Here is a 22,724-nt window from a genome sequence, read left to right as displayed (position 1 = left end):
GGACCAGAGCCCTGATCAGCTCTGGCTGCTGGTGGTGCTGGGGATTGAAACTGGACCCTAGAAGTGTCAGGCAAGTGTGAAGAATCACTTTAAAATTTTTCTTTCTAGGGAGTCCAGCGGCGGTGGGACAGCGGGTTAAGTGCATGTGGCACTAGGAGCAAGGACCGGCTTAAGGATCCCGGTTCAAGCCCCCAGCTCCCCACGTGCAGGTTGAAGCAGGTCTGCAGGTGTCTTATCTTTCTCTCCCCATCTTCCCCTCCTCTCTCCATTTCTCTCTGTCCTATCCAACAACATCGACACCAATAACCACAATAAGGGCAACAAAAGGGAAAATATTTAAAAAAATAATTTTTCCTTTTTATTATTATCTTTATTTACTGGATAAAGACAGCCAGAAGTTTGAGAGGAAAGGGGGAGACAGAGAGCTAGACAGAGAGAGAGAGAAGGGCAGAGGGTAGATAGCATAATGGTTATACAACATGACTTTTTTTTTTTGCCTCCAGGGTTATTACTGGGGCTCGGTGCCTGTACTTCAGAACCCACTGCTCCTGGAGGCTATTTTTTCCCTTTTTGTTTTTTATCATTGTTGTGGTTATTATTTGTTGTTAAAATTCGGTGGCTCCAGCTGGCCTGGCTAGCTTCACGGGCAGGTAACAGAGACGACCAGAGACATACGGCTGGGCAGGGAAGCTGTATTTCTTTATTCAGGAACAACGATTCATAAACTAAGACAAACTAATCACCAAACAGAACTCTGCTTCCTCTTTCCCCCGTGATGGCGCCAAGCACTCTCCAACTCTCCAACTCAGGAACTCTGGAACCCTCTCGGGTTCCTTGGGGTGGGGCCAAGCGGCCCGCGAAATTAGCAGGACTGATCCAATTTTCTTGGCGGGGGAGAGCTAGAACAACCCAATGTAAAGCATACAACAATTATTGTTGTTGGATAGGAGAGAAATGGAGAGAGGAGGGGAAGACGGGGAGAGAAACACAGACATCTGCAGACCTGCTTTACCGCCTGTGAAACAACCCCCCTGCAGGTGGGAAGCCAGGGGCTCGAACCAGCATCTTTACTCCAGTCTGTGCGCTTTGCACCATGTATGCTTAACCCACTGTGCTAGCCTGACCACAACATAACTCTTGTGCCTGAGGCTCCAAAGTCCCAGGTTCAATTCTCTGCACCACCATAACCCAGAGCTGAGCAGTTCTCTGGCAAAATAAATGAGACACCGTCACTTGTGAAGCTTTCCCCTGCAGATGGGGACTGGGAGTTTGAACCCGGGTCCTTGAGCACTATAACAAGTGCACCCAGCTATTTTTAAAGATTTTATTAATGAAAGATAGGAGAGAAAGAACTAGACATCACTCTGGTGGTACATGTGCTGCTGGGGACTGAACTCAAGACCTCATGATGGAGAGTCCAGTGCTTTATCCCCTACACCACCTCCTGGACTACACCTGACCATCATTCTTCATGTCAAGGAGACAGAGGGAGAGAGCAGCAGAGACACCATGGCACACATGGTGCTCCCGTGTGCCAGGCTTGGAATGGGGGTCCTGGAGAGCCATCTCCCAGGCCCCCTGCCTTCTCCACAAGTGGGTTTGGGGCACACCCAGAAGCCCCTCCTGCAGGCCTCCCCATGGGACACACAGCAGCCAGGGGAGACCTCCAGGGTCAAGTCTGCTAGATTTGGGGATTCACTAAGGCTTTGGGATCTTGGGTGTTCTTTTACTTTATTTTTCCTTTTGTTGCCCTTGTTGTTTTATTGTAGTTATTATTGTTATTGATGTCATCGTTGTTAGGACAGAGAAATGGAGAGAGGAGGGGAAGACAGAGGGGGAGAGAAAGACAGACACCTGCAGACCTGCTTCACTGCTTGTGAAGTGACTCCCCTGCAGGTGGGGAGCTGGGGGCTCAGACCAGGATCCTCCTGCCAGTCCTTGTGCTTTGCGCCATGTGCGCTTAACCCGCTGTGCTACCACCAACTTCCGCTCTTACTTTTTTAAGTTTCTTTTAGGGGTGGAGGAGACAGTATGATGGTTATGCAAGACTTGAGCCTGAGGCTCTAAGGTGCCAGGTTCAAGACCCAGCACCACCACTAACCAGAGCTGAGCAGGGCGCTGGTAATAAGAATAGGGGCCGGGTGGTGGTGCACCTGGATAAGCGCACACATTGCAGTGCGCAAGGACCCGGGTTCAAGCCCCTGGTCCCCACCTGCAGGAGAAAAGCTTCACCAGTGGTGAAGCAGGGCTGCAGATGTCTCTCTCCCTCTGTTTCCCCCTTCTCTCTCAATTTCTTTGATTCTATCCAATAATAAATAAATAAAAACAAAAATAGGGAGTTGTGCGGTAGCGCAGCAAGTTAAGTGCAGGTGGTGCAAAGCGCAAGGACCAGCATAGCAATATTGCTTTCATGGAGCTCCCCAGTCTTCCCACGTAGTGCTAGGGGCTCAAACCCGAGTCTATGTGCCTAGAGAGTGTGCAGCTAGAACCCTCTTACAGGGCCCCCTGCTCAGACCCCCCCCCTTCAGGCCACACACACACAGGACCCTGCACTGCAGTCACACTGTTTATTGATTTTCCTCTTTCCAGTCAGAAGCTACAACGTGGTGACCTGAGTCACACAAATGCCACTTACAAAAAAGTAGAAGATGGAGAGGCCCGGGGAGGGGCACCCACCATGGAGATGACAGATGGGGGGGGAGGGAGAAGAGATGCAGCCAGAGCTAGGGGCCAGGCATCCAGGACCCCGGAGAGTGGGAGTGATGGTCTCACAGATAGGGACCACGGACTCCAGTGGGACAAGGGGCACCGGTCCCACGGGGGATGGAAGTGAGTTGGCCTGGGGGGTCTCGCAGGGTCTAGCACCACCGGGCATGGGGTGGGTGGGGGAGGTTCATGAAGGTGGGGCAGGGGTTCCCCAAGATACATCCAGAGATGCCCCTGCCCCCGTGGGCTGTACCCCATGAGTTTCCATTAAAAAATAAGAAGCAAACAATACTGATTTGGTCACTTTCTGCTTCCAGTCAGGCCAGGTGAGGGGGCAGGGGTGGAGGGGCTGGGGTCCCAGCATGGGGAGCTGGGGGTGGGGTCAGGCAGGACTTCCAGTTACACCCGGGGTCCCCGGGGGACGGGGGCATAAGGCTCAGAGTCGGCCGAGGTCAGAAAAGAGGTGCCAGGCAGGCACGTGGCAGAGGGAGGGGACCCACACGGCAGGGGCGGGGCCAGGGCCGTTTGGGGGCGTGGTTGGGGCGGGGCCCAGAGCCTGACGTGGGCGTGTCTCCGGATTGGAGGCGGGGCCAGCGGCTAGTACTCCCAGAGTGTGGCAGGCTCAATGGAGTCCGCGCAGGCTTTGAGCACGCCCGCGTGGTCCCCCTTCAGGTAGCGGCCGTCCACCTTGATGGCCACCTTGTTGTAGTCGCAGAACTCAAAGAAGAAGTCCACGGGCGTGTCGCTGCTGCTGCTGACCGTCGAGTCGCTGCTGACTGTCCAGTACTTGCCGGTGGAGTCTGGGGGGCGGGCAGGGAGGCGTCAGGCCCAGAGTGTGCCCGGGGTGGGGACGGGTGGGGACGGGGTGCCCAGGACCTGCCTTTGATGTTGTAGGCGCCGTCGTTGAACTCCAACTGGAAGGCATCGTAATTGGAGCGATTGGCATCCAGCGTGCCCGTCACTTTGCGGCAGCCGATGAAGCCGTGCTCCCCACGCAGCACAATCATGGGCCGGTTGATGAGCTTCATGAGGAACAGCTCCGAGTCCCCTGGGGGCGGGGTGGGTGGCTCAGGGCGGGCCCAGGACCACAGGGGACCCTTACCTGCAGCCTCCACCAGTCCCATCCCACTGTGACCCCCACCTGAGCCTGCACTGGGCTCCCTTTCCCCCCACATGCAGCCCCCACCAGGTCCCCCAGACTGACTACCTGCAGCCCTCACCAGCCCCATGTACCCCATGTGAGCCCTGTCTGTGCCCCTACTGCCCCCCCCAGCCCTCAGGTACCCCCTACCTGCAGCACCCACTTGGACCTCCCCCACCCCTCAGGCCCCCCTACCTGCGGCCTCCACGGAGGCAGCCAGCTGCCCATTCTTCTTGGCGGTGAGGAACTTGCCGTTGGCGGCACGCAGGGTGATGCGGCGGCCTCGCCACTCGATGTCAAAGTAGCAGCTGGCATTCCTGGGGGCGACGGTGGGGGGGTCAGGAGGTCCTAAGGGTCTGGGGGCAGGAAGAGGCAGGGCAGGGAACTCACCTGGTGGAGGCAGTGGACTGAACACCCCCTGCGGCCGTCAGCGTCCAGTACTTGCCAGTGTGCGTGCGGAAGGCACACTTCTTGGTGTCTCGGTCGATCTCCAGCTGGAAAGTCTCCTGGTCTGTCTCCTCGTCCTGGTTGGCAGACAGGTCCATCCCTGTGGGAGGCCAGGAGGGCAGGCTCAGCAGACCGGATAGGACAGGACTAGGCAGGACCGGACAGGACTGGCCTTCTGTTCCTGTTTGCTCCCACGTGAGAGAGAACAGGGGCACCGCTCCGGCTAGGCAACAACTGGTACCTCACTGAGGCTTGGGGGGGGGGGCCAGCACTGGCTACTGCACCCCCTGCAGGCAACTTAGCCATGGGGTCCGGGACTTCGCAGACACCACATGCAGGCGAGTTGGTGCTCGGAGGGGATCCCCACAACAGAGTTGGGGGCCACACCCCCAGCCAGGGGTAACCCAGGAGGGACACCACCCACCCACCCACCCACACAGCCAAGGACTGCCAGTTTGGCATCTTGGGTTCAAGCAGGATGAACCTACAGGTTGGGAAGGAGCTCAGGACCTGCATGCCAAAGGCTCTGGGTTTGAGCCCCAGTTCGGCCACAAGCAAGACTGGAGACGAGCTCTTGGGGTGTGTCTCAAAAATGAAGGGGAAGTGTAGTCTCTGCAAACCCTGCCTTCAGGGGCCCAGAACTGTCTCCACACCGGGCAGCTTTTGGGGTTGTGGTGGGCTGCTGGTGGCAGCTGGTGGCCATGTGCCCAGATGTCCCCAGCCTCACCAGTCACTGTGCCCCACATTGGGCAACTGTGCCCCCACTTGCCAGACAGGAGGTGGTGTCATTGCCCAAGGTCATCCCAGGGCAAGTGGGGACCCTGTATCCCGGCCTCATGCCAGCCACAGAGAAGAGGGAAAGCCTAGCCCCCTGCAGGAAATGGGGGGGTTTTGCTCCCCCAGAAGGACTGACAGGAGCCAGGAAGGAGCGTGGAAGGGAAGTGCTGCCTAGCGTTCCAGAGGCAGGTCTCTGAATCCCCAGAACAAAGACAGGAAGTGGAGTCACTTCCAACAGGGGGTTATTGACCAGGACCCCTACATCTATTCCCCCAAGGCTTGGGGGAAGCAGCCTCTCCTCTCTGATTCTTGATCCCCATCTCCCCAGGAAGTCAGCCGGTGGGAAGTGTCAGGCCAGGGGAGGGACCCCAAGTGGGGGCTGCCATCCCAGAGCCACCCACCCCCACAAAAGGGGCTCTGTCTCCATCAGCCTGGAGGTCAGAAGGATTAGGGGGGGCTGGTGTGCAGCAGACACCCCCAACAGGGAGGGATGAAGCTGGAAGCTACCCCCAGCCCCCAAGAAAGGCCCCACTCTGCCTGGAGCCTCTAATTAGAGCCCGTCTCCATGGCAACTGGGCTGGTCGGCTTTTTCTCTCCATAGCAGCACAGAAACCCTGAGTCACTGCTGAATGGGAGCCCTGGGAGTGGAGGGTGGGGGGGGGTGTTAGGCGTCCTGTGCCCACCCGCTGCAGCTGCAGCCTCCCTTCGAGTCCCACCCCAACCTTGTCCAAGCTGTCCCCTCTCTGAAAGGCCCTGACACGTGGAGAGGGGTCACCGGACAGGGCACCCCAACCCCCCACCCTAACCTTAATCTTCTCCCCCACGCCAGTTTCCCGGAACCCCAGGAAGGAAAGGAAGGCTGTTCTTGCAGAGCAGCCCTTTTCAGCAGGAGAGTAGGGAGCTGCCTCTGCAGGAATCCCCACCCCTTCAGGGAGGGAGCCACCCCTCACCCATGCCCCCCACTTCCGGAAGGCGGGTCTGCTCAGCTGCCACTTGGCCCCTGCAGACCTCCCTCCCCCTCCAACGTGTCACCGGGCCCATGGGGGTGGGGCACCTAAGGGAGACCCAGGCCTACCGGTAATGGGGGCCCCGGCCTGAATCACACCCTGTGAGCAAGCAGCCCGGGGCGCCCAGGCTCCCCCGCACCCCTCTGGGGGCTCCTGGGAGGTGCTGAGCTGGGCGTGGGAGCAGGGGTGACACCCGCCTGCCTCTCCCTGCCGCGGCGCCTTTGCACCTGGTCAGCTGGTAGTCATCCCTCAGGCGTCTCTCCAGCCACTTCCTGCACCCCCAGGCCTGCCGGCACCCTGGGAATGAGCCCCAGCGCGACCACAAGCCCCACGGGGAAAGGGAAGGGCCCGCTGACACCTAGTTGCTCACCAAACGGGTTAGAACAGGAGCAGACCATTAATTCCCCAATAAAGAAATTAAAACAAACAAACAAAAAAAGGTGCAGACTGCTGGGGTGCGTTGTCCCACTCAGTGCTGGCCAGGCAGGAGGAGACCCGGGGTGCCCAGTCTGAGTGGGGCATCAGGGGCCCAGACGAGGCAGCCCTGGAGTCACAGACTCACCGGGTGCCTGTGGCCCGTGTGTGTGGAGGGCTCTCCGAGCCGCAGCCCCTTCCCGCCGCCTGGAGCCTCTGAGCGCCACGTCCACCCAGGGGGTGTGACCCCCCCCACTGGGCTCTGGCTACAGGGAGTCAGTCCTGGACGCGGGGAGGGGGTCTGAGGAAGAGAACTGGCCAGCCGGGATCCCCAGAGGTCATTGTCGGGGGGCGGCAAGAGGACTGGGAGATGGGAGGCGGGTGGTGTGCGCCCGCCATCAGGGGCGCCTGGGGGAGACCCCGTGTTGGGGGGGAGAGGTCCCTCTGGAAAAGACAGCAGGCTGGAGGGGGAGTCCCTCGGGCCGCTCGGCGCATCTGGACTCCCCATCCGCCCGGACCGAAGGACAAAGGGGTGCACGAGCGGCCGCCCCCCACTAGAGGCCGCGCCCCGAGCTGGGGGCATAGGGCGAGCCCCGCGCAGGGGCCAGGCCCTCGGGAGGGGGGCGCAGCCGCCTCCGCCACCCCAGGCCAGCTGACTTGGGGGTAGGGGCGGAGGAGCAGGTGGGGGCGCCTCTCGGGGCAGATTCGGCGTTCAGAGGCGCGGGGCAGCCCTTCCCGACCGTTTGGTTGTTCAGAAGCGGCTGGGGGTGAGGGGACGACCTTCCGGGGCTGTGTCGGGGGTACGGAGCAGTTTCGGGATTCAAAGGGGACAAAGCCAGGGGTCGGGGGGCGTGCTGGGTGGGAGGGGGCGGCCTCCCAGCTGCGTCGCGGCCCGTGGGCGATATGCCCCACCCCGGGCTGTGTCAGGGTCCAGGGGCTCCATGCACCTCCATCTGGGTGCTCCAGGGTGCTATGCACCCCCGTCTGCGGCACCCAACGCCCCTCTGCACCCCGGTCTGCGGCCCCCGAGCCCCTCTGCACCCCCGCCTGATCCCCGGGCCGCCTCCGCCTGCAGCATCCACCCAGAGGCTCATGCGCAGCCGCCCCCCTGCGCGCACTCACCCTGGCGCGTGGACACGTTCCTGTCGTTGGCCGCCTGCAGCACCACCTGCGCGCAGCTCTGCTCCAGCGCGAACAGCTCGTCCTTGCCCACCTTGGTGGCCTTGCCCGCCTTCAGCGTGCCGGTGGGGCCCGACGGCGCCAGGTAGCGGCCGTCGCAGTCGCGGAAGGCCACGCGGCCCGCGCGGAACTCGAGCGTGAAGGCGGTGGCGGGCTCGGGCAGCGCCACCAGGCGGCCGTCGCGGCGCAGCAGCCGGTGGTCGGCGGCGCGCAGGCTGTAGCGCTGCCCCTCGAAGGCCAGGGTGACCAGCGCCGCCACCCCCCAGGGCACGTCGCGCTCCACCGCCAGCTCGTCGGCCGGCCGCGCGCTCAGGTGCGCATAGCGCTTGCGGGCCAGGCTGAAGAGCGTGACCTGCGGGTGCATGGCCAGGTGCACGCTCCACTTCTCGGCCGGGGACACGCTCTGCGCGAAGCACGACAGCCGGTCCTCCGTGCCGCCGAAGAAGCGCCGGTGCGCCTCGGCCTGCAGCGACCAGCGCCCGTCGTCGTGCGCCACCACCAGGAAGCGGCAGTCGGCGTCGGGGGTCTCCCGCTCGCAGGTCACGTGGCCGTCCTTGTCGGCCGCCAGGTAGCGGCCCAGGTGGCTGCGCAAGCACACGGCCGCGCTGCCCGCCTCGTCGGGCGGCTGCTCCAGCGTCCAGATCTGCTTCTTCTTCAGGCTGTTGCCCGACGCGTTCACCTTGAAGCCGAACGCCTCGGCCGTCAGGTACTTGTTGCCGCAGTTGATGAGGCCGAACTGGATCTGCAGCGCCTCGGCTGTGCCGTTGGCGCTCATGGTGGCGGCGGCCCCCCGGATGGGCGTCCCGGAGGCGGCAGCGGCGCTGACTCCTTTGTTCCCCCGGCCCGGCCCGCGCGCTCCCTCCGCAGCGCTGCACGGTGCGCGCCCGCGGCGCCCGGGATTTTATAGGCGCGGTGACGTCGACGGCCCCGCCCCCCCACGGCCCCCGCCCGCCAAGGGGGCGCGCTCGGCCGCGCAGGCCCGGGGAGGGGGCGCGCTCGGCGGCGCGGGCGGGGGGCGGGGGGCGGGGGACGGGGAGGGGCCTCCTCCAGCGAGCCCTGCGGAGCCACCCCCGGAGCCCCCCTGGAAGGCCTCCCCAGCCCCCTCCTCCCGCCTTCGGGCCCCACCCAGCCCCGGGTCTCCACCCGACCCCCGGGATTGGGTGAGGTGCCCCCCGGCTGTTCGGAGGAGGCAGCTGTTGGTGGGGGTGTTGCCCCACCCCCACCCCTGGCTGTAGCCCCCCAGCTCGTCCCCACCCCGCAATGCGCGGCGGCCTAGCCTTCCGGGATGGGGGAGGGGTCCCCCGGATTTCCCTCCCTCCAGCACAGACACGCATACCCCCCCCCAATAATAAAAAAAAAAAAGAATTAGGCTGGGGTGGTGGCTAGGACCTCCAGGAAGCGCGCTCCGGGCTCCGAGGGTCCCCGAGGTGCTGGGCAGTGCTGGGCTGGGTGCTGCTTTGGCTGGGGGGCGGAGAGGGGGTCAGGGCTGGTTGTAGCTCAGGGCCACTGAGCTCGGGCGCCCCACCCTCTGCCCAGGAGCCGGCGTGCTGTGAGACCCCCTCCCTGGGCACCCCGCATTCCCTCCTACCCTGCCCAAGGGGCCTCCGCACCCCCAAAGCTTCCCTTTCCTGAGCCAGCCTGGGGGGGAAGGGGCCATTCCCCGAATGCCAAGCTGGCCCTGGAATGCCCTTGCGACCACGCACTGCCCACAGGCCCGGGCCCTGGACACCTAGCCTGCTCCTGCACTGCCCCCCCACCCCCACCCCCAGCGACTGTTCCCTCCAGAGGCTGGGGACAGCATGTGTGTGGCCTGAGCTCAATGACTGCAAGGCCCCCTCAGCTAAGGGAACTTAGACACTCACATAACCCCTGGGATACCCCCTGGATATCACCCCCTGGGGATGAAAGGGGGTGGAGCTCAGCTTCTGCCCACCGCCCTTTCTGGACCCCAGGAAGCCCTGCACTAAGTGACCCCAAACTCAGGTGACTGTCTGGGTCCCAGGAACGAGGCTGAATGACCACTCGCAGTTTTGTTTTGTTTTTCTCTTCTTCAAGATTTATTTAAATTTTTAAAAATATTTTTAATTGTTTTATTTTAATGAGAGATACAGAGAGTGTGACCAGAGCACTGCTCAGCTCTGGTTTGTGGCAGGTCTGGGAATTGAAGCTGGGAGCTCAGAGCTTCAGGTATGAAAGCCTTTTGCAGAACCATTATGCTGTCTTCAACCCAAGATTTATTTATTTATTTATTTATTTATTTATAAGACAGAGAGGAAAGCAGAGCCTCCCTCTGGCACGGGCAATGCCAGGAATCAAACTCTGGACCTCCCACTGAAGAGTCTAGTGCCTTATCCACTATGCCACCTCCCGGGCTGTCACATCTTGATTACTTTTGGTTCCTTTGTTTTAGTTTGTTGTTGTTGTTGTTGTTGCCACTGGGGCTTGGTGCTAGCACTACAAATCTACTGCTCCTGATGACAATTTCTCCACTCCTTCTTTCTATTTTATTAGAACAGAGAGAACTTGAGAGAGGAGGGGGAGATAGATAGACCTACAGCACTGCCCCACCACTCCTGAAGTTTACCACCTGAAGGTGGGAAGCCAGGACTGGAACCCTGGACCTTGTGCATGGTGATGTGTGTGTTTAACTGGTGCACCACCGTCAGGCCCCTGGTTATTTTTTTACTCTTATTAGAATGAATTTGAGGGTGGGGGTACAGAGTATAATGGTCATGCAAAGAGACTTTCATGCCTGAGGCTCTTAAGTCCTAGGTTCAATCCCCCACACCACCATGAGCCAGAGCTGAGCAGTGCTCTGGTAAAAAAAAAAAAAAAAAGAATGAATTCATGTTGGAGAGCCATGGTATCCCTGCTAGTTCAGCCCAATAGTTTTTCCAGAATCTGCGTGGCTCTCTTCTTGTGCCTGGGTGTCACAGGGGAGGTCTGGTGGCGCCTTGTGAGGACAGGGCCTGTCCATCAGCAAGTCACAGGTCCCTGGGGAGGGACAGGGACACCTGGGTGTGGCCCCAGGCCCCTGGGGAAGCCAGCTGCTAGCTGAGCTGCCCTGGAAGCAGTGGGGCCAGAGAAGAGAGCCCCTGGGGCAGTGGGGAGGGGGCTAGGCACCAGTAAGGGTTTTCCAGCACCCTGATTTCAAGGGCCAGCACTGCATGTGCCAGAGGGATGCTCTGGTTCTCCTTTTCTTATGAAAATAAATATTTGCAAGATAAGTAAATAAATATAGAGTTACCAAAAGATAAATGACTGCGGAGACAGCATAATGGTTGTGTAAAAGAACCTTGTGCTGGGAAAAAAAAAAAAAAAAAAAACACTGCTGTGGGAATGTCAATTGGTCCAACCTCTGTGGAGAACAGTCTGGAGAACTCTCAGAAGGTTAGAAATGGACCTACCCTATGACCCTGCAATTCCTCTCCTGGGGATATATCCTAAGGAACCCAACACACCCATCGAAAAAGATCTGTGTACACATATGTTCTTGGCAGCACAATTTGTAATAGCCAAAACCTGGAAGTAACCCAGATGTCCAACCACAGATGAGTGGCTGAGCAAGTTGTGGTATATATATATATTCTATTCAGCTATAAAAAATGGTGACTTCACCGTTTTCAGCTGATCTTGTATGGACCTTGAAAAATTCATGTTAAGTGAAATAAGTCAGAAACAGAAGGATGAATATGGGATGATCTCACTCTCAGGCAGAAGATGAAAAACAAGATCAGAAGAGAAAACACAAGTAGAACCTGAACTGGAATTGGCGTATTGCACCAAAGTAAAAGACTCTGGGATGGGTGGGTGGGGAGAATACAGATCCAAGAAAGATGACAGAGGACCTAGTGGAGGTTGTATTGTTATATTATATGGAAAACTGGGAAATGTTATGCATGTACAAACTATTGTATTTACTGTCGAATGTAAAATATTAATTCCCCAATAAAGAAATTTAAATAAATAAATAAATTTTAAAATGTTGAAATCATTCCAAGCATCCTCTCTGAGCAAAGTGGAGCTAAACTAACATTCAAAACTAAGTAAAAAATTAGAGAAAGTCCCAAAATATGGAGACTTCACAACATTCTTTTTAACAACTACTAGGTCAAAGAGGAAATCAAAAAAAAAAAAGAACCTTGTGCTGGGAGTCGGGTGGTAACACAGCGGGTTAAGAACACATGGCACAAAGCACAAGGACTGGCATAAGGATCCCAGTTGGAGCCCCCGGCTCCCCACCTGCAGGGGAGTCACTTCACAAGCGGTGAAGCAGGTCTGCAGGTGTCTATCTTTCTCTCCCCCTCTCTGTCTTCCACTCCGCTTTCTATTTCTCTCTGTTCTATCCAACAACAATGACATCAATAACAACCACAATAATAACTACAACAATAAAAAAAAAAAAACAAGGGCAACAAAAAGGGAATAAATAAATAAATATTTTTTAAAAAGACCCTGTGCCTAAGGTTCTGAGGTCCCAGGTTCAATCCCCAGCACCACCATCAGCCAGAGCTGAGCTGAGCTCTGGTGACAAATAAATAAACCAATAAATAAGTGGAATATTCCAGACAACGATGGGGGAACAGTTTTGCTGGCAGAACTCAGTACTTTTTTTTTTAATTTAATTGTATTTATTTATTTCCCCTTTTGTTGCCCTTGTTGTCTTTTTATTGTTGTTGTTATTGATGTCATTGTTAGGACAGAGAGAAATGGAGAGAGGAGGGGAAGACAGAGGGGGAGAGAAAGACACCTGCAGACCTGCTTTACCGCCTGTGAAGCGACTCCCCTTGCAGGTGGGGAGCCGGGGGCTTGAAACAGGATCCTTATGCCGGTACTTGCGCTTTGCGCCACGTGCACTTAACCCACTGCGCTACCGCCCGACTCTCAGAACTCAGCACTTTTTAAAAAAAAATTATTTATTCCCTTTTTGTTGCCCTTGTTGTTTTTATTGTTGTCTGTCTTCGTTATTGAATAGAGAGAAATGGAGAGAGGAGGGGAAGACAGAGAGGGGGAGAGAAAGATAGACCCCTGCAGACCTGCTTCACCGCCTGTGAAGGGACCCCCTGCAGGTGGGCAGCCTGTGGCTGGAACCAGGATCCTTCCACCAGTCCTTGTGCTTTGCACCATGTGCATTTAACCCACTGCGCTACCGCCTGACTTCCTAGAACTCAGGACTTTTGTACCTGAAGCTCCTGGCTAATCCCTGGCCTTGCAGGGTTGTCCCGGAGTGGTGTTTTCATCTGTCTGTCTACCTGTCTGAAACTGTCTCCTAGAAATCAAGAGGACGGGAGTCAGGCAGTAGCGCAGCAGGTTAAGCACACGTGGCGCGAACCTCAAGGACTGGTGAAAGGATCCCGGTTCCAGCCCCAGGCTCCCCACCTGCAGGGGAGTCGATTCAGAAGCGGTGAAGCAGGTCTGCAGGTGTCTATCTTTCTCTGCCCCTTCTGTCTTCCCCTCCTCTCTCCATTTCTCTCTGTCCTATCTAACAACAATAATAACTACAACAATAATGAAAAACAACAAGGGGGACCGGGTGGTGGTGCACCTGGTTCAGCGCACATGTTACAATACACAAGGACCTGGGTTCAAGCCCCCAGTCCCCACCTGCAGGGGGAAAGCTTCACAAGTGGTGAAGCAGTGCTACAGGTGTCTCTCTGTCTCTCACCCTTTCTATCCCTCCCTCCCCTCTCGATTTCTGGCTGTATCTATCCAATCAATAAATAAAAGATAATAAAAAGAGAAAAAAGAAAAACAAGGGCAACAAAAGGGAAAATAAATTTTAAAAAACTTTTTAAAAATAGCACCCAAGTAAAAGACTCTGGGGTAGGTGGGTGGGGAGAATACAGGTCCATGAAGGATGATAAATGACATAGTGGGGGTTGTATTGTTAAATGGGAAACTGGGGAATGTTATGCATGTACAAACTATTGTATTTACTGTTGAATGTAAAACATTAATTCCCCAATAAAGAAATAATTTTCAAATAAATTAAAAAAATAATAAATCAAGAGGAGAGGTTTCTTTCTCAGCGTTGCAGGCAGAGCTCCTTAGGAGCGAGAGTGCTGTGACAGCACCAGGGCAGAAGGGCTGAGAGGAGCACGGAGAGAAACGACAAACAGAGAAGTTACTACTCTGAGCGGCATCCAGCTATGCATGTTCTAGAGAAGGGCTCTGGGGCTTCTCTCTCTCTAGAGAAAGGCAGAGAGAAAGTCAGAGAGAACACAGCACTGGAGCTTCCCTCAGTGCAGTGGTGGCTGTGATGGGTCACGTACATGATAAGGCAGCGCACTGCCAACGTGAGCTATTTTTCCTCTTCTAATTAAATAGAACAGAGAGAGATTGAGGTGGTCCGGGAGGTGGTGCAGTGGATAAAAGGTTGTTCTCTCAAGCATGAGGTCCTGAGTTTGATCCCCGGCAGCACATGTACCAGAGTGGTGTCTGGTTTTGTTTTTTTTCTCTCTCTCCTCCTATCCCTCTTATTAATAAATAAATAAAATATTTTTAAAAGACAGAGATTGAGAAAAGACGGGGAGCTAGAGAGAGGGAGATAAATATAAGACACTTGCAGAACTGCTTCCCCATTCGTGAAACAGACCCCCTGCAGGTGGGGAGCCTGGCGCTTGAGCCTTGGTCCCTGTGCACTGCAATGTGTTTGCTCATTCAGGTGCGCCACCGCCTGGCCCCACAGATGTCTCTCCTGCTCTCCCTCTCTCTCTATCTCCCAATCCTCTCTCAGTTTGTCTCTGTCCTATCTGATTAAAAAAAAAAAAAAAGGTAGAAGGGGACCAGTTGGTAGCACAGCGGGTTAAGTGCACATGGCTCAAAATGCAAGGACCGGCATAAGGATCCTGGTTCGAGCTGCTGGTTCTCCACCTGCAGGGGGATCCCTTCACAGGCAGTGAAACAGGTCTGCAGGTGTCTGTCTTTCTCTCCCCCTGTCTGTCTTCCCCTCCTCTCTCCTATCTAACAACAATGACAACAATAACAACAACAAGGGCAACAAAATGAGAAAAATGGCCTCCAGGAGCAGTGGATTCATAGCGCACGCACCGAACCCCAGCAATAACCCTGGTGGTAATCTTCTTCTAGCGTTTGCCCTTCTTCTGGTGGTAATAAAAATAAGCAAATAAATGATATACATACATATCAAATAGAAAGAAAATATCGAGATACTGTTTGGGAGAGAAGCAGAGCCTCCCTCTGGCACATGTGATGTGGGATTGAACTCAGGACCTGGGGCTTGAGAGTCTCGCACTTTATCCACTGTGCTGCCTCCCAGGCCCCCATGGCTTTGTTTCTTTTCTTTTCTTTTCTTTTCTTTTCTTTTCTTTTCTTTTCTTTTCTTTTCTTTCTTTCTTTCTTTCTTTCTTTCTTTCTTTCTTTCTTTTTTTCCTCCAGGGTTATCAGTAGGGCTCGGTGCCTGCACTGCTCCTGGGGGCCATTTTTTCCCCTTTTGTTACCCTTGTTGTTTATCCTTGTTGTTATTATTGTTGTTGTCATTGTTGTTCTATAGTAAAGAGAAAAATGGAAAGAGGAGGGGGAAGACAGAGAGGGGGAGAGAAAGACAGACACCTGCAGACCTGCTTCACTGCTCATGAAGCGACTCCCCTGTAGGTGGGGAGCCAGGGGCTCAAACCAGGATCCTTGAGTGGGTCCTTGTGTTTCGTACCATGTGTGCTTAGCCTGCTGCACCACCATCCAATGTCTCCCCCACCACCACCACCACCATCTCCGTGGCTTTGTTCCTAAAGTGGTTTTCTTCTGCTCTCCATCTCACTTCTTCTTTTTTTTTTTTTTCCTCCTCCAGGGTTATTGCTGGGCTCGGTGCCTGCACCATGAATCCACCGCTCCTGGAGGCCATTATTTTTCCCCTTTTGTTGCCCTTGTTGTAGCTTCGTTGTGGTTATTATTATTGCCCTTGTTGACGCAATTCGTTGTTGGATAGGACAGAGAGAAATGGAGAGAGGAGGGGAAGACAGAGAAGGGGAGAGAAAGACAGACACCTGCAGACCTGCTTCACCGCCTGTGAAGCGACTCCCCTGCAGGTGGGGAGCCGGGGGCTCGAACCGGGATCCTTACGCCGCGCCACGTGCGCTTAACCCATTGCGCCACCGCCCGACCCCCTCACTTCTTTTTTTTAAGTATTTTATTTATTTTTTGAGAGAGATGCAGAGAGAGAAATACACAGATAAGCACACCAGAGCACTGCTCAGCTCTGGCTTATGGTGGTGTGGGGGATTGAACCTGGGACTTCGGAGCCTCAGGCATGACAACCTCTTTGCATAACCACTATGCTATCTACTCCCGCAAAAATATTTTTTTAAGTATTTTATTTATTTCCATCTCACTTCTATTCCTTGGCGACATGTCTCAGGAGCCCTGAGTCCTGTCACCGCAGCTCCTCTCCCCAGTCACCCCAGGGTGTGTGTATGTGGGTGTCATCCAGGTGTCAGAACTGGCGGGGCGATGTTGCTAAGAACCGGCAGCCATGGAACCGGGGTGGAACAGATGGTTCCAGAAATTATCCTCATGGAGGAATATAATTTGGAATCGACCAAGTGGACATGGGGGCTACGGAACCATACTGGGGCACAGTATTCTGCAGTGGAATAGCATAATGCCAGAGATGATGATCGTAGTGTGGGAGCGCTCGCGCCCCATGAGGAGCTGGCCAGTCTTGCAATGATGCTCGCCCCCACCTTTGCTGCAGTTTTTGTGAGATGTTCGTGAAATGACAGAGTGCGATCGAGAGTAACGCCAAGATAGACTGTAACAATAACAACTACAAGAAGGGCAACAAATGGGAGAAATAGCCTCCAGGAGCAGTGGATTCATAGTGCAGGCACCAAGCCCCAGTGATAACCCTGGAGGCAAAAAAAAAAAAAAAAAATCTGGTGATTGGGCAGTAGCACAGCAGGTTAAGCACACATTGCACAAAGTGCAATGACCTGCATAAGGATCCCACTTTGAGCCTCCAGCTCCCCACCTGCAGGGGAGTTGTTGGGTAGTTGCCATCTCCCCCTGGCTTCTTCTTATCCATATGGCTATATAGGGATTTACTGATCCAAAGGTTTGGTCTATTTACATAAATCACTTTTACATAAAGCACTCCAGGGCATTGGTGGTTCAGTTATAGGATTCTCGCCTGTTCCGCCCCCTCCTTGTCACACTCTGATTTTCACCAGTCACTTTTCTCTCCACCCTCTCTATATCACATCCTGTTTCCACCCTACTTGGAGAGTATAAAAACAGCTGCTCTTCTGATTAAAGACACTTGGAAATTGCTTTCCGGCTCCGAGAGTTCCAGAGTGTATCTCCTGCGGAAGTTGGTGCAGCACGCGTTCCTGATCCCTCTCCCACACAGCAGCCTAGATCGGCTCCAGTTGAGTTCTCTCCAACCCAGAGAGCACTAGCTCGGGAAGAAGTACCCTCAGGCTATCCCGGCAGGGAGTTGCTTCACAGGCGGTGAAGCAGGTCTGCAGGTGTCTATCTTTCTCTCCCCCTCTATGTCTTCCCCTCCTCTCTCCATTTCTCTCATCCTATCCAACAACAATGACATCAATAACAACAATAATAACTACAACAATAAAACAACAAGGGCAACAAAAGGGAATAAATAAGTAAATAAATTAATTAATTAATTAAAAATCTGTCCAGGGCTGTGGCTCAATATTGAAGCACATGCCCTGTGTGTGAGGCCCTGGCTCTGGTCACACTCACACTGGCACATACACAGGCATCCATCACAAGGCCCTGGGTTCCATCCCAGCATCACCTGTACCAGTGATGCTCTGGTTCTCTCACTCTCTCTCCCCCTGTCTCCCCCAATTCTTTCCCTCTCTCATATGTATAAATAAAATAAATCTAAATAAATAAATAAATAGTGGTTCAGGAGGTGGCGCAGTGATAAAGCTTTGGACTCTCAAGCATGAGGTTGTGAGTTTGATCCCTGGCAGCACATGTGCCAGAGTGATGTCTGGTTCTTTCTCTCTCCTATCTTTCTCATAAATAAATAAAATCTTAAAAAAAAATCTTTGTGGTCCTGGAGGTGGCGCAGTGGATAAAGCATTGGACTCTCAAGCATGAGGTCCTATGTTCAGTCCCCGGCAGCACATGTACCAGAGTGATGTCTGGTTCTTTCTCTCCTCCTATCTTCATCATAAATAAATAAATAGAATATTTTTTTAAAATCTTTAAAAATAAATAAATAAATAAAACTAAAAAGTCAGCTATTCTCAGGGGGGGACTCAAAGAGCAGAGCCCAGTCCCACACTTGAACCCAGGTCTGAAGTGTGGGTACCACAGCAGCCCCCCTCCACTCTAGGGTGCCCCATTCGGGTCCCCTGCATCCCCACTCTGGCTCCTGTCCTAGGTGTTGACCACCAGGGTTTGGGGCCTGGGACCCAGGGCCAGTCCTGAGGGAAGCTTCCTTCCTGCCCCACAGGATGCACTGATGGGTCCTGGGGCTCCCCTGAACCGACATGAGAGCACCCGCCCAGAGCAGAGTGGACCCTAAGGCCCTCCCAGAGGGGAGTGGACCCTGAGGCCCGGCTGGTAGAGGCAGCTGTGGTGCCCTCTCAATGCCGCTTTGTGGCCTGCTCCTGGACACTGCCTGGCACGGCCCAGCCCCTCAGGGCTGGCACCCTGGGCAGCAGCAGGTCCCAGCTGCCTTGCCAGCTGCCCTTGACACCCAGCTCTGAGAACAGCCCTGCCACTTGGGGCTCAGGGTGGGGAGGCTGAAGTGGGATGGAGTCTGGGCTCCATTCTCCAGTATGGGATGCCTCCCTCCTGTCCCCTGCCCAAAGGGCGGAGGTGGGGGGGAAACTAGCTTGGCCTAGATGGTGCCCCCTCCACTGGCTAATTAAGAGGGCATTAGCCCCCTGCAGAGCCGCTCCTGCCAGCAGCCTGGCCACTGAGAGCTGTGCCAGGTAGCGTCCCCCCCCACCACCCGGCCACTACAGCCACCAGGGCCTGTTCAGCTGTCACGGCCCTGGCATCCCCTCAGCCACATGCAGGCAGCACCAACCTCCAGGAACCTGACATCTCGCCAGGCCTGAGGATCCCGACGTCAGCCTCTGTGCCTGCCTCCATCCACTCAAGACAATGCTCCGACCTCAGTGCCTCTGCTGCCAGGAGGCCTCCCCTGATTATACCCTGATTATAGCTCCTCCCATGGTGCCCCCACCCCGACACCCTCCTGCTCTCTTCTCCCAGTCTTAAGGAGGCCCCGCAAGGCCAGAACAGAGTTTGGGGGCAGGAGGAGAGATACCACAGCACCACTCCTCCACTTGTGAAGCTTCTACCACCTCAGGGGCTTCCATGTGGTGTCCAGGGGCTCGAACCCAGGTCCTCAGGGGTGATGAAGTATGTGGTCTGGTCCAAAGAGACAAGCTGAGATCACATTGGGAAGATATGGTGTCTGGAGCCTCGCAGCCATCTTGTGGCTTTGAGGCACTGAGCCTGGGAACAGAAGTGGCCCAAGAGGCTAGCAGCCTGAGGAGTGGGGGAGTTCCAAGGTCCTTTCCCAGCCTGGGGCACCTTGGGTGGGGCTGTCCCCTAGGCCTGGCATTCCAAAACATGCCAGCCCCCTGGGACAGGGGGACAGCAGGCAGGACACTGCAATATTGGGAATTAGGGGAGTGTCCCTCCTGTCACACTACTCCCCCCCCCACGGGCCAGGGAGCCCAGCGGATCCTGAAGTGGAGAGGTGGAGAGGCCTGGGACAAGGGGTCCATAGGACCACTGGGGACTATGCGGTCTCACCAAGGGGGTACATATAGACCGGTAAGCCCAAGAGCCTCCACTTCTCCAGGTCCTGTCACCACCTCCAGGAAGCCCACCTGCTCTCTTCAGCGTGGGGTCACTGGGGTCCAACTGCAGAGTCTGTGCCCCCCACGAAAGCTGTGTGAGGATACAAGCCAGCTTGTAGGGCTCCAGAAAGCCCTGCTGTGCAGCCTAGGGGGAGGGGGCCTTTGTATATTCCTTTTAAAAAGTTTTTTATTTATAAAAAGGAAACATTGACAAAACCAGAGGATAAGAGGGGTCCAGCTTCACACAATTCCCACCACCAGACATCTGTATACCAACCCCTCCACTGGTAGCTTTCCTACTCTTTAACCCTCTGGGAATATGGACCCAAGATCCATGTGGGATGCAGAAGGTGGAAGGTCTGGCTTCTGTAATTGCTTCCCCGCTGAACATGGGCGTTGACAGGTCAATCCATACTCCCAGTCTGCCTCTCTCTTTCCCTAGTGGGGAAGGGCTCTAGGGAAGCGGAGCTCCAAGGCACGTTGATGGGGTTGTCTGTCCAGGGAAGCCTGGTTGCATCCTGCTAGCATCTGGAACCTGGTGGCTGAAAAGAGAGTTAACATACAAAGCCAAACAAATTGCTGAACAATCATGGACCTAAACGCTGGGATAGTGCAGATTAAGTGTTGGGGAGTCCTTCATTTTGTAGATAGCTAGTAGGCATATTTTAGTAATATTTCAAAGGCCCTGTAGCTATACTAGTGGTTTTTTTTTCTGTTTTTTTTTTTTTTCTTGCCTGAGCCTGAACTCTGATATGCAGGTGAATCCTAATTATTGTCTGGGGAGATGATGTCATTGGCTGTGAAAAGGACCAGAAAGCTGGATCAGGGAAGAGAGTAGCTCCCTAATATGGGAAAGGGGTATAAATATTGTTGACCGTAAACCCCATCGATTTGATGTGATCTGGGGCCCATAATTAGCTTAGGAGACTGTATATTCCCTTTTTGCAAACAATATTTATTTAATTTTATTTATTTTTATTGGACAGGTCAGAGAGGAATTGAGAGGGGAGGAGATAGAGAGGGAGAGAGACAGAGAGACATCGGCAGACCTGCTTCACTGCTTGTGAGGCGACCCTCCTGCAGGTGGGGAGCCAGGGGATTGAACCAAGATCTTTAGACCAGTCCTTGTACTTCGTGCTGTGTGCTTAACCCTCTGCACTACCTCTCAGCATTATTATTTTTTAATTTTATTTTACCAAAGCCCTGCTCAGCTCTGGCTCATAGTGGTGGTGGGGGGCTAGAACCTTGGACTTTGGAGCCTCGGGCATGAGAGCCTCTTTACATAACCACTATGCTATCTACCCTCCATCCTGTATTATTTATTCTTTTTTTTTTAGTTTTTATTTATTTATTTATTTTTAAAGAATCATGGTTATTTATTTATTTATTTTTACCAGAGCACTGATCAGCTCTGCTTTACGCTGGTGCAGGGGATTGAACCTGGAACTTTGAAGCCTCAGGCACGAGAGTCTGTTTGTATAACCATTATGCTATCTACCCCTGCCCTCTTTTTTTTTTTTTCTGGTGGGACTGGAGCCTCACACATGGATGGTTTCACCATTGCCTTGGCCACTGCTTTGATCCAGAAACAGACAGACAGACAGGAAGGCAGACAGACTAACACTCAAGTTTCCTCCATTCACACAGAGCCCCCAAAGGCAGGCACCCTTCCTGGTGAGCTAACTCTGGGAGGGGGGTATTTTTGTCACCCCGCTCCATGACTCCTCTTGCTACTTCCATCAGAAGCTCTGTGCCTTCTGCCTGGGCATCTGTCCTTGGGGCTCCCCCATCCCCACCCCTGCACCCTCTGGAAACTCCATCACCAGCCAGGTCCTCCGTGCAGGGACTAGAAACCACAGTAGGACAGAAGCTGCCGGGAGTTTCAGGGTGGGGGATTCACAGCCACAGCGGGAATTTCAGAGGAGCCAGGAACCCCGGGACTCTCCCACCCTGCTCTGTGGCCAAGGGTTCTGGGACTGTGGGGAGGTGCTTGACTGTCTCTCCACCCTGCCTTTGTCTCTCCTTCTTTCCTCTCCCTATAAAAGTGAGGAATGGGAAATTAGACCCAGAGGTTGTAGGCCTGAGGTCTCTAGTTCCACTCCCCCAGCATCACATATGCCAGAGTGATGGTCTGATTTCCTCTTTTTTTTTTTTTTTTGCCTGCAGGGTTATTGCTGGGGCTTGGTGCCTGCACCATGAACCATGAATCCACTGCTCCTGGAGGCCATTTTTACCCCTTTTGTTGCCCTTGTTGTTGTAGCCTTGTTGTGGTTATTATTGTTGTTGTTGATGCCATTTGTTATTGGATAGGACAGAGAGAAATGGAGAGAGGAGGGGAAGACAGAGAGGGGGACAGAAAGACAGACACCTACAGACCTGCTTCAGTGCCTGTGAAGCGACTCCCCTGCAGGTGGGGAGCCAGGGGCTCGAACTAGGATCCCTATGCCAGTCCTTGCGCTTTGTGCTACGTGTGCTTAACTTGCTGCGCTACCACCCAACACCCCTGATTTTCTCTCTTTTAAATATTTATTTTCAAAATACTTTTTATTTATGCATTTTTAATAAAAAAGATGCAGAGAGAGAAACAGAGAGACAGACCACAGAACCCTGATTAGCTCTGGCTGATGGTGGTGCTGGAGACTGAACCTGGGGCAGGGTGGTATCACACCTGATTGAGCACACATGTTACCTAGGTTTGAGTCCCCGGTCCCCACGTGCAGGGGGACAGTTTTGCAAGTGCTGAGGCAGTGCTACAAGTGTTTCTCTGTCTCTCTCCCTATCTCCCCTTTACCTTCTAGATTTTGATTTCTGACTGTCTCTATCCAATAAATACAGATTTAATAAAAGAAGAGGGAGTCGGGCGGTAACACAGTGAGTTAAGTGCACATGGCACAAAGCACAAGGACCAGCATAAGGATCCTGGTTCGAGTCCCCTGGCTCCCCACCTGCAGGGGAGTCGCTTCACACGCGGTGAAGCAGGTCTGCAGGTGTCTATCTTTCTCTCCCCCTCTCTATCTTCCCCTCCTCTCTCCATTTCTCTCTGTCTTATCCAATAACAATGACATCAATAAAACTACAAGGGCAACAAAAGGGAATAAATAAATATTTTTTAAAAATTAAAAATAAAGAAGAGAGAAAGAGATTAAATCTGGAATCTGAGAGCCCCAGGCATGGGAAACATTTGCAGAACCCATCTCCCCAGCACCTCCTCCTCTCCTTAATAAGTAAATAAATCTTTCAAAA

General features: G+C 54.3%; 1 protein-coding gene and 1 long non-coding RNA gene across 2 annotated transcripts in view; both read right to left on the bottom strand.

The window, feature by feature from the left end:
* Window positions 1-22,724, bottom strand: part of LOC132533124 (uncharacterized) — a 215,632-nt gene that overhangs the window by 118,623 nt on the left and 74,285 nt on the right. The gene's annotated exons all lie outside the window — the stretch shown is intronic.
* FSCN1 (fascin actin-bundling protein 1) lies at window positions 2,554-8,549 on the bottom strand. Its single transcript, XM_007525052.3, has 5 exons — window positions 7,615-8,549; window positions 4,238-4,394; window positions 4,043-4,164; window positions 3,587-3,754; window positions 2,554-3,506 (listed from the first exon to the last, which is right to left on the bottom strand). The coding sequence occupies exons 1-5, from the start codon at window positions 8,444-8,446 to the stop codon at window positions 3,304-3,306; spliced, it is 1,482 nt and encodes a 493-aa protein (XP_007525114.1). The 5' UTR covers window positions 8,447-8,549; the 3' UTR covers window positions 2,554-3,303.

This window comes from Erinaceus europaeus, chromosome 15, assembly GCF_950295315.1.
Source record: "Erinaceus europaeus chromosome 15, mEriEur2.1, whole genome shotgun sequence".
In the NCBI taxonomy this organism is placed as follows: Eukaryota; Metazoa; Chordata; class Mammalia; order Eulipotyphla; family Erinaceidae; genus Erinaceus; species Erinaceus europaeus.
The sequence above is the reverse complement of the archived record's forward strand: the minus strand, read 5'-3'. Positions and strand labels throughout refer to the sequence as shown.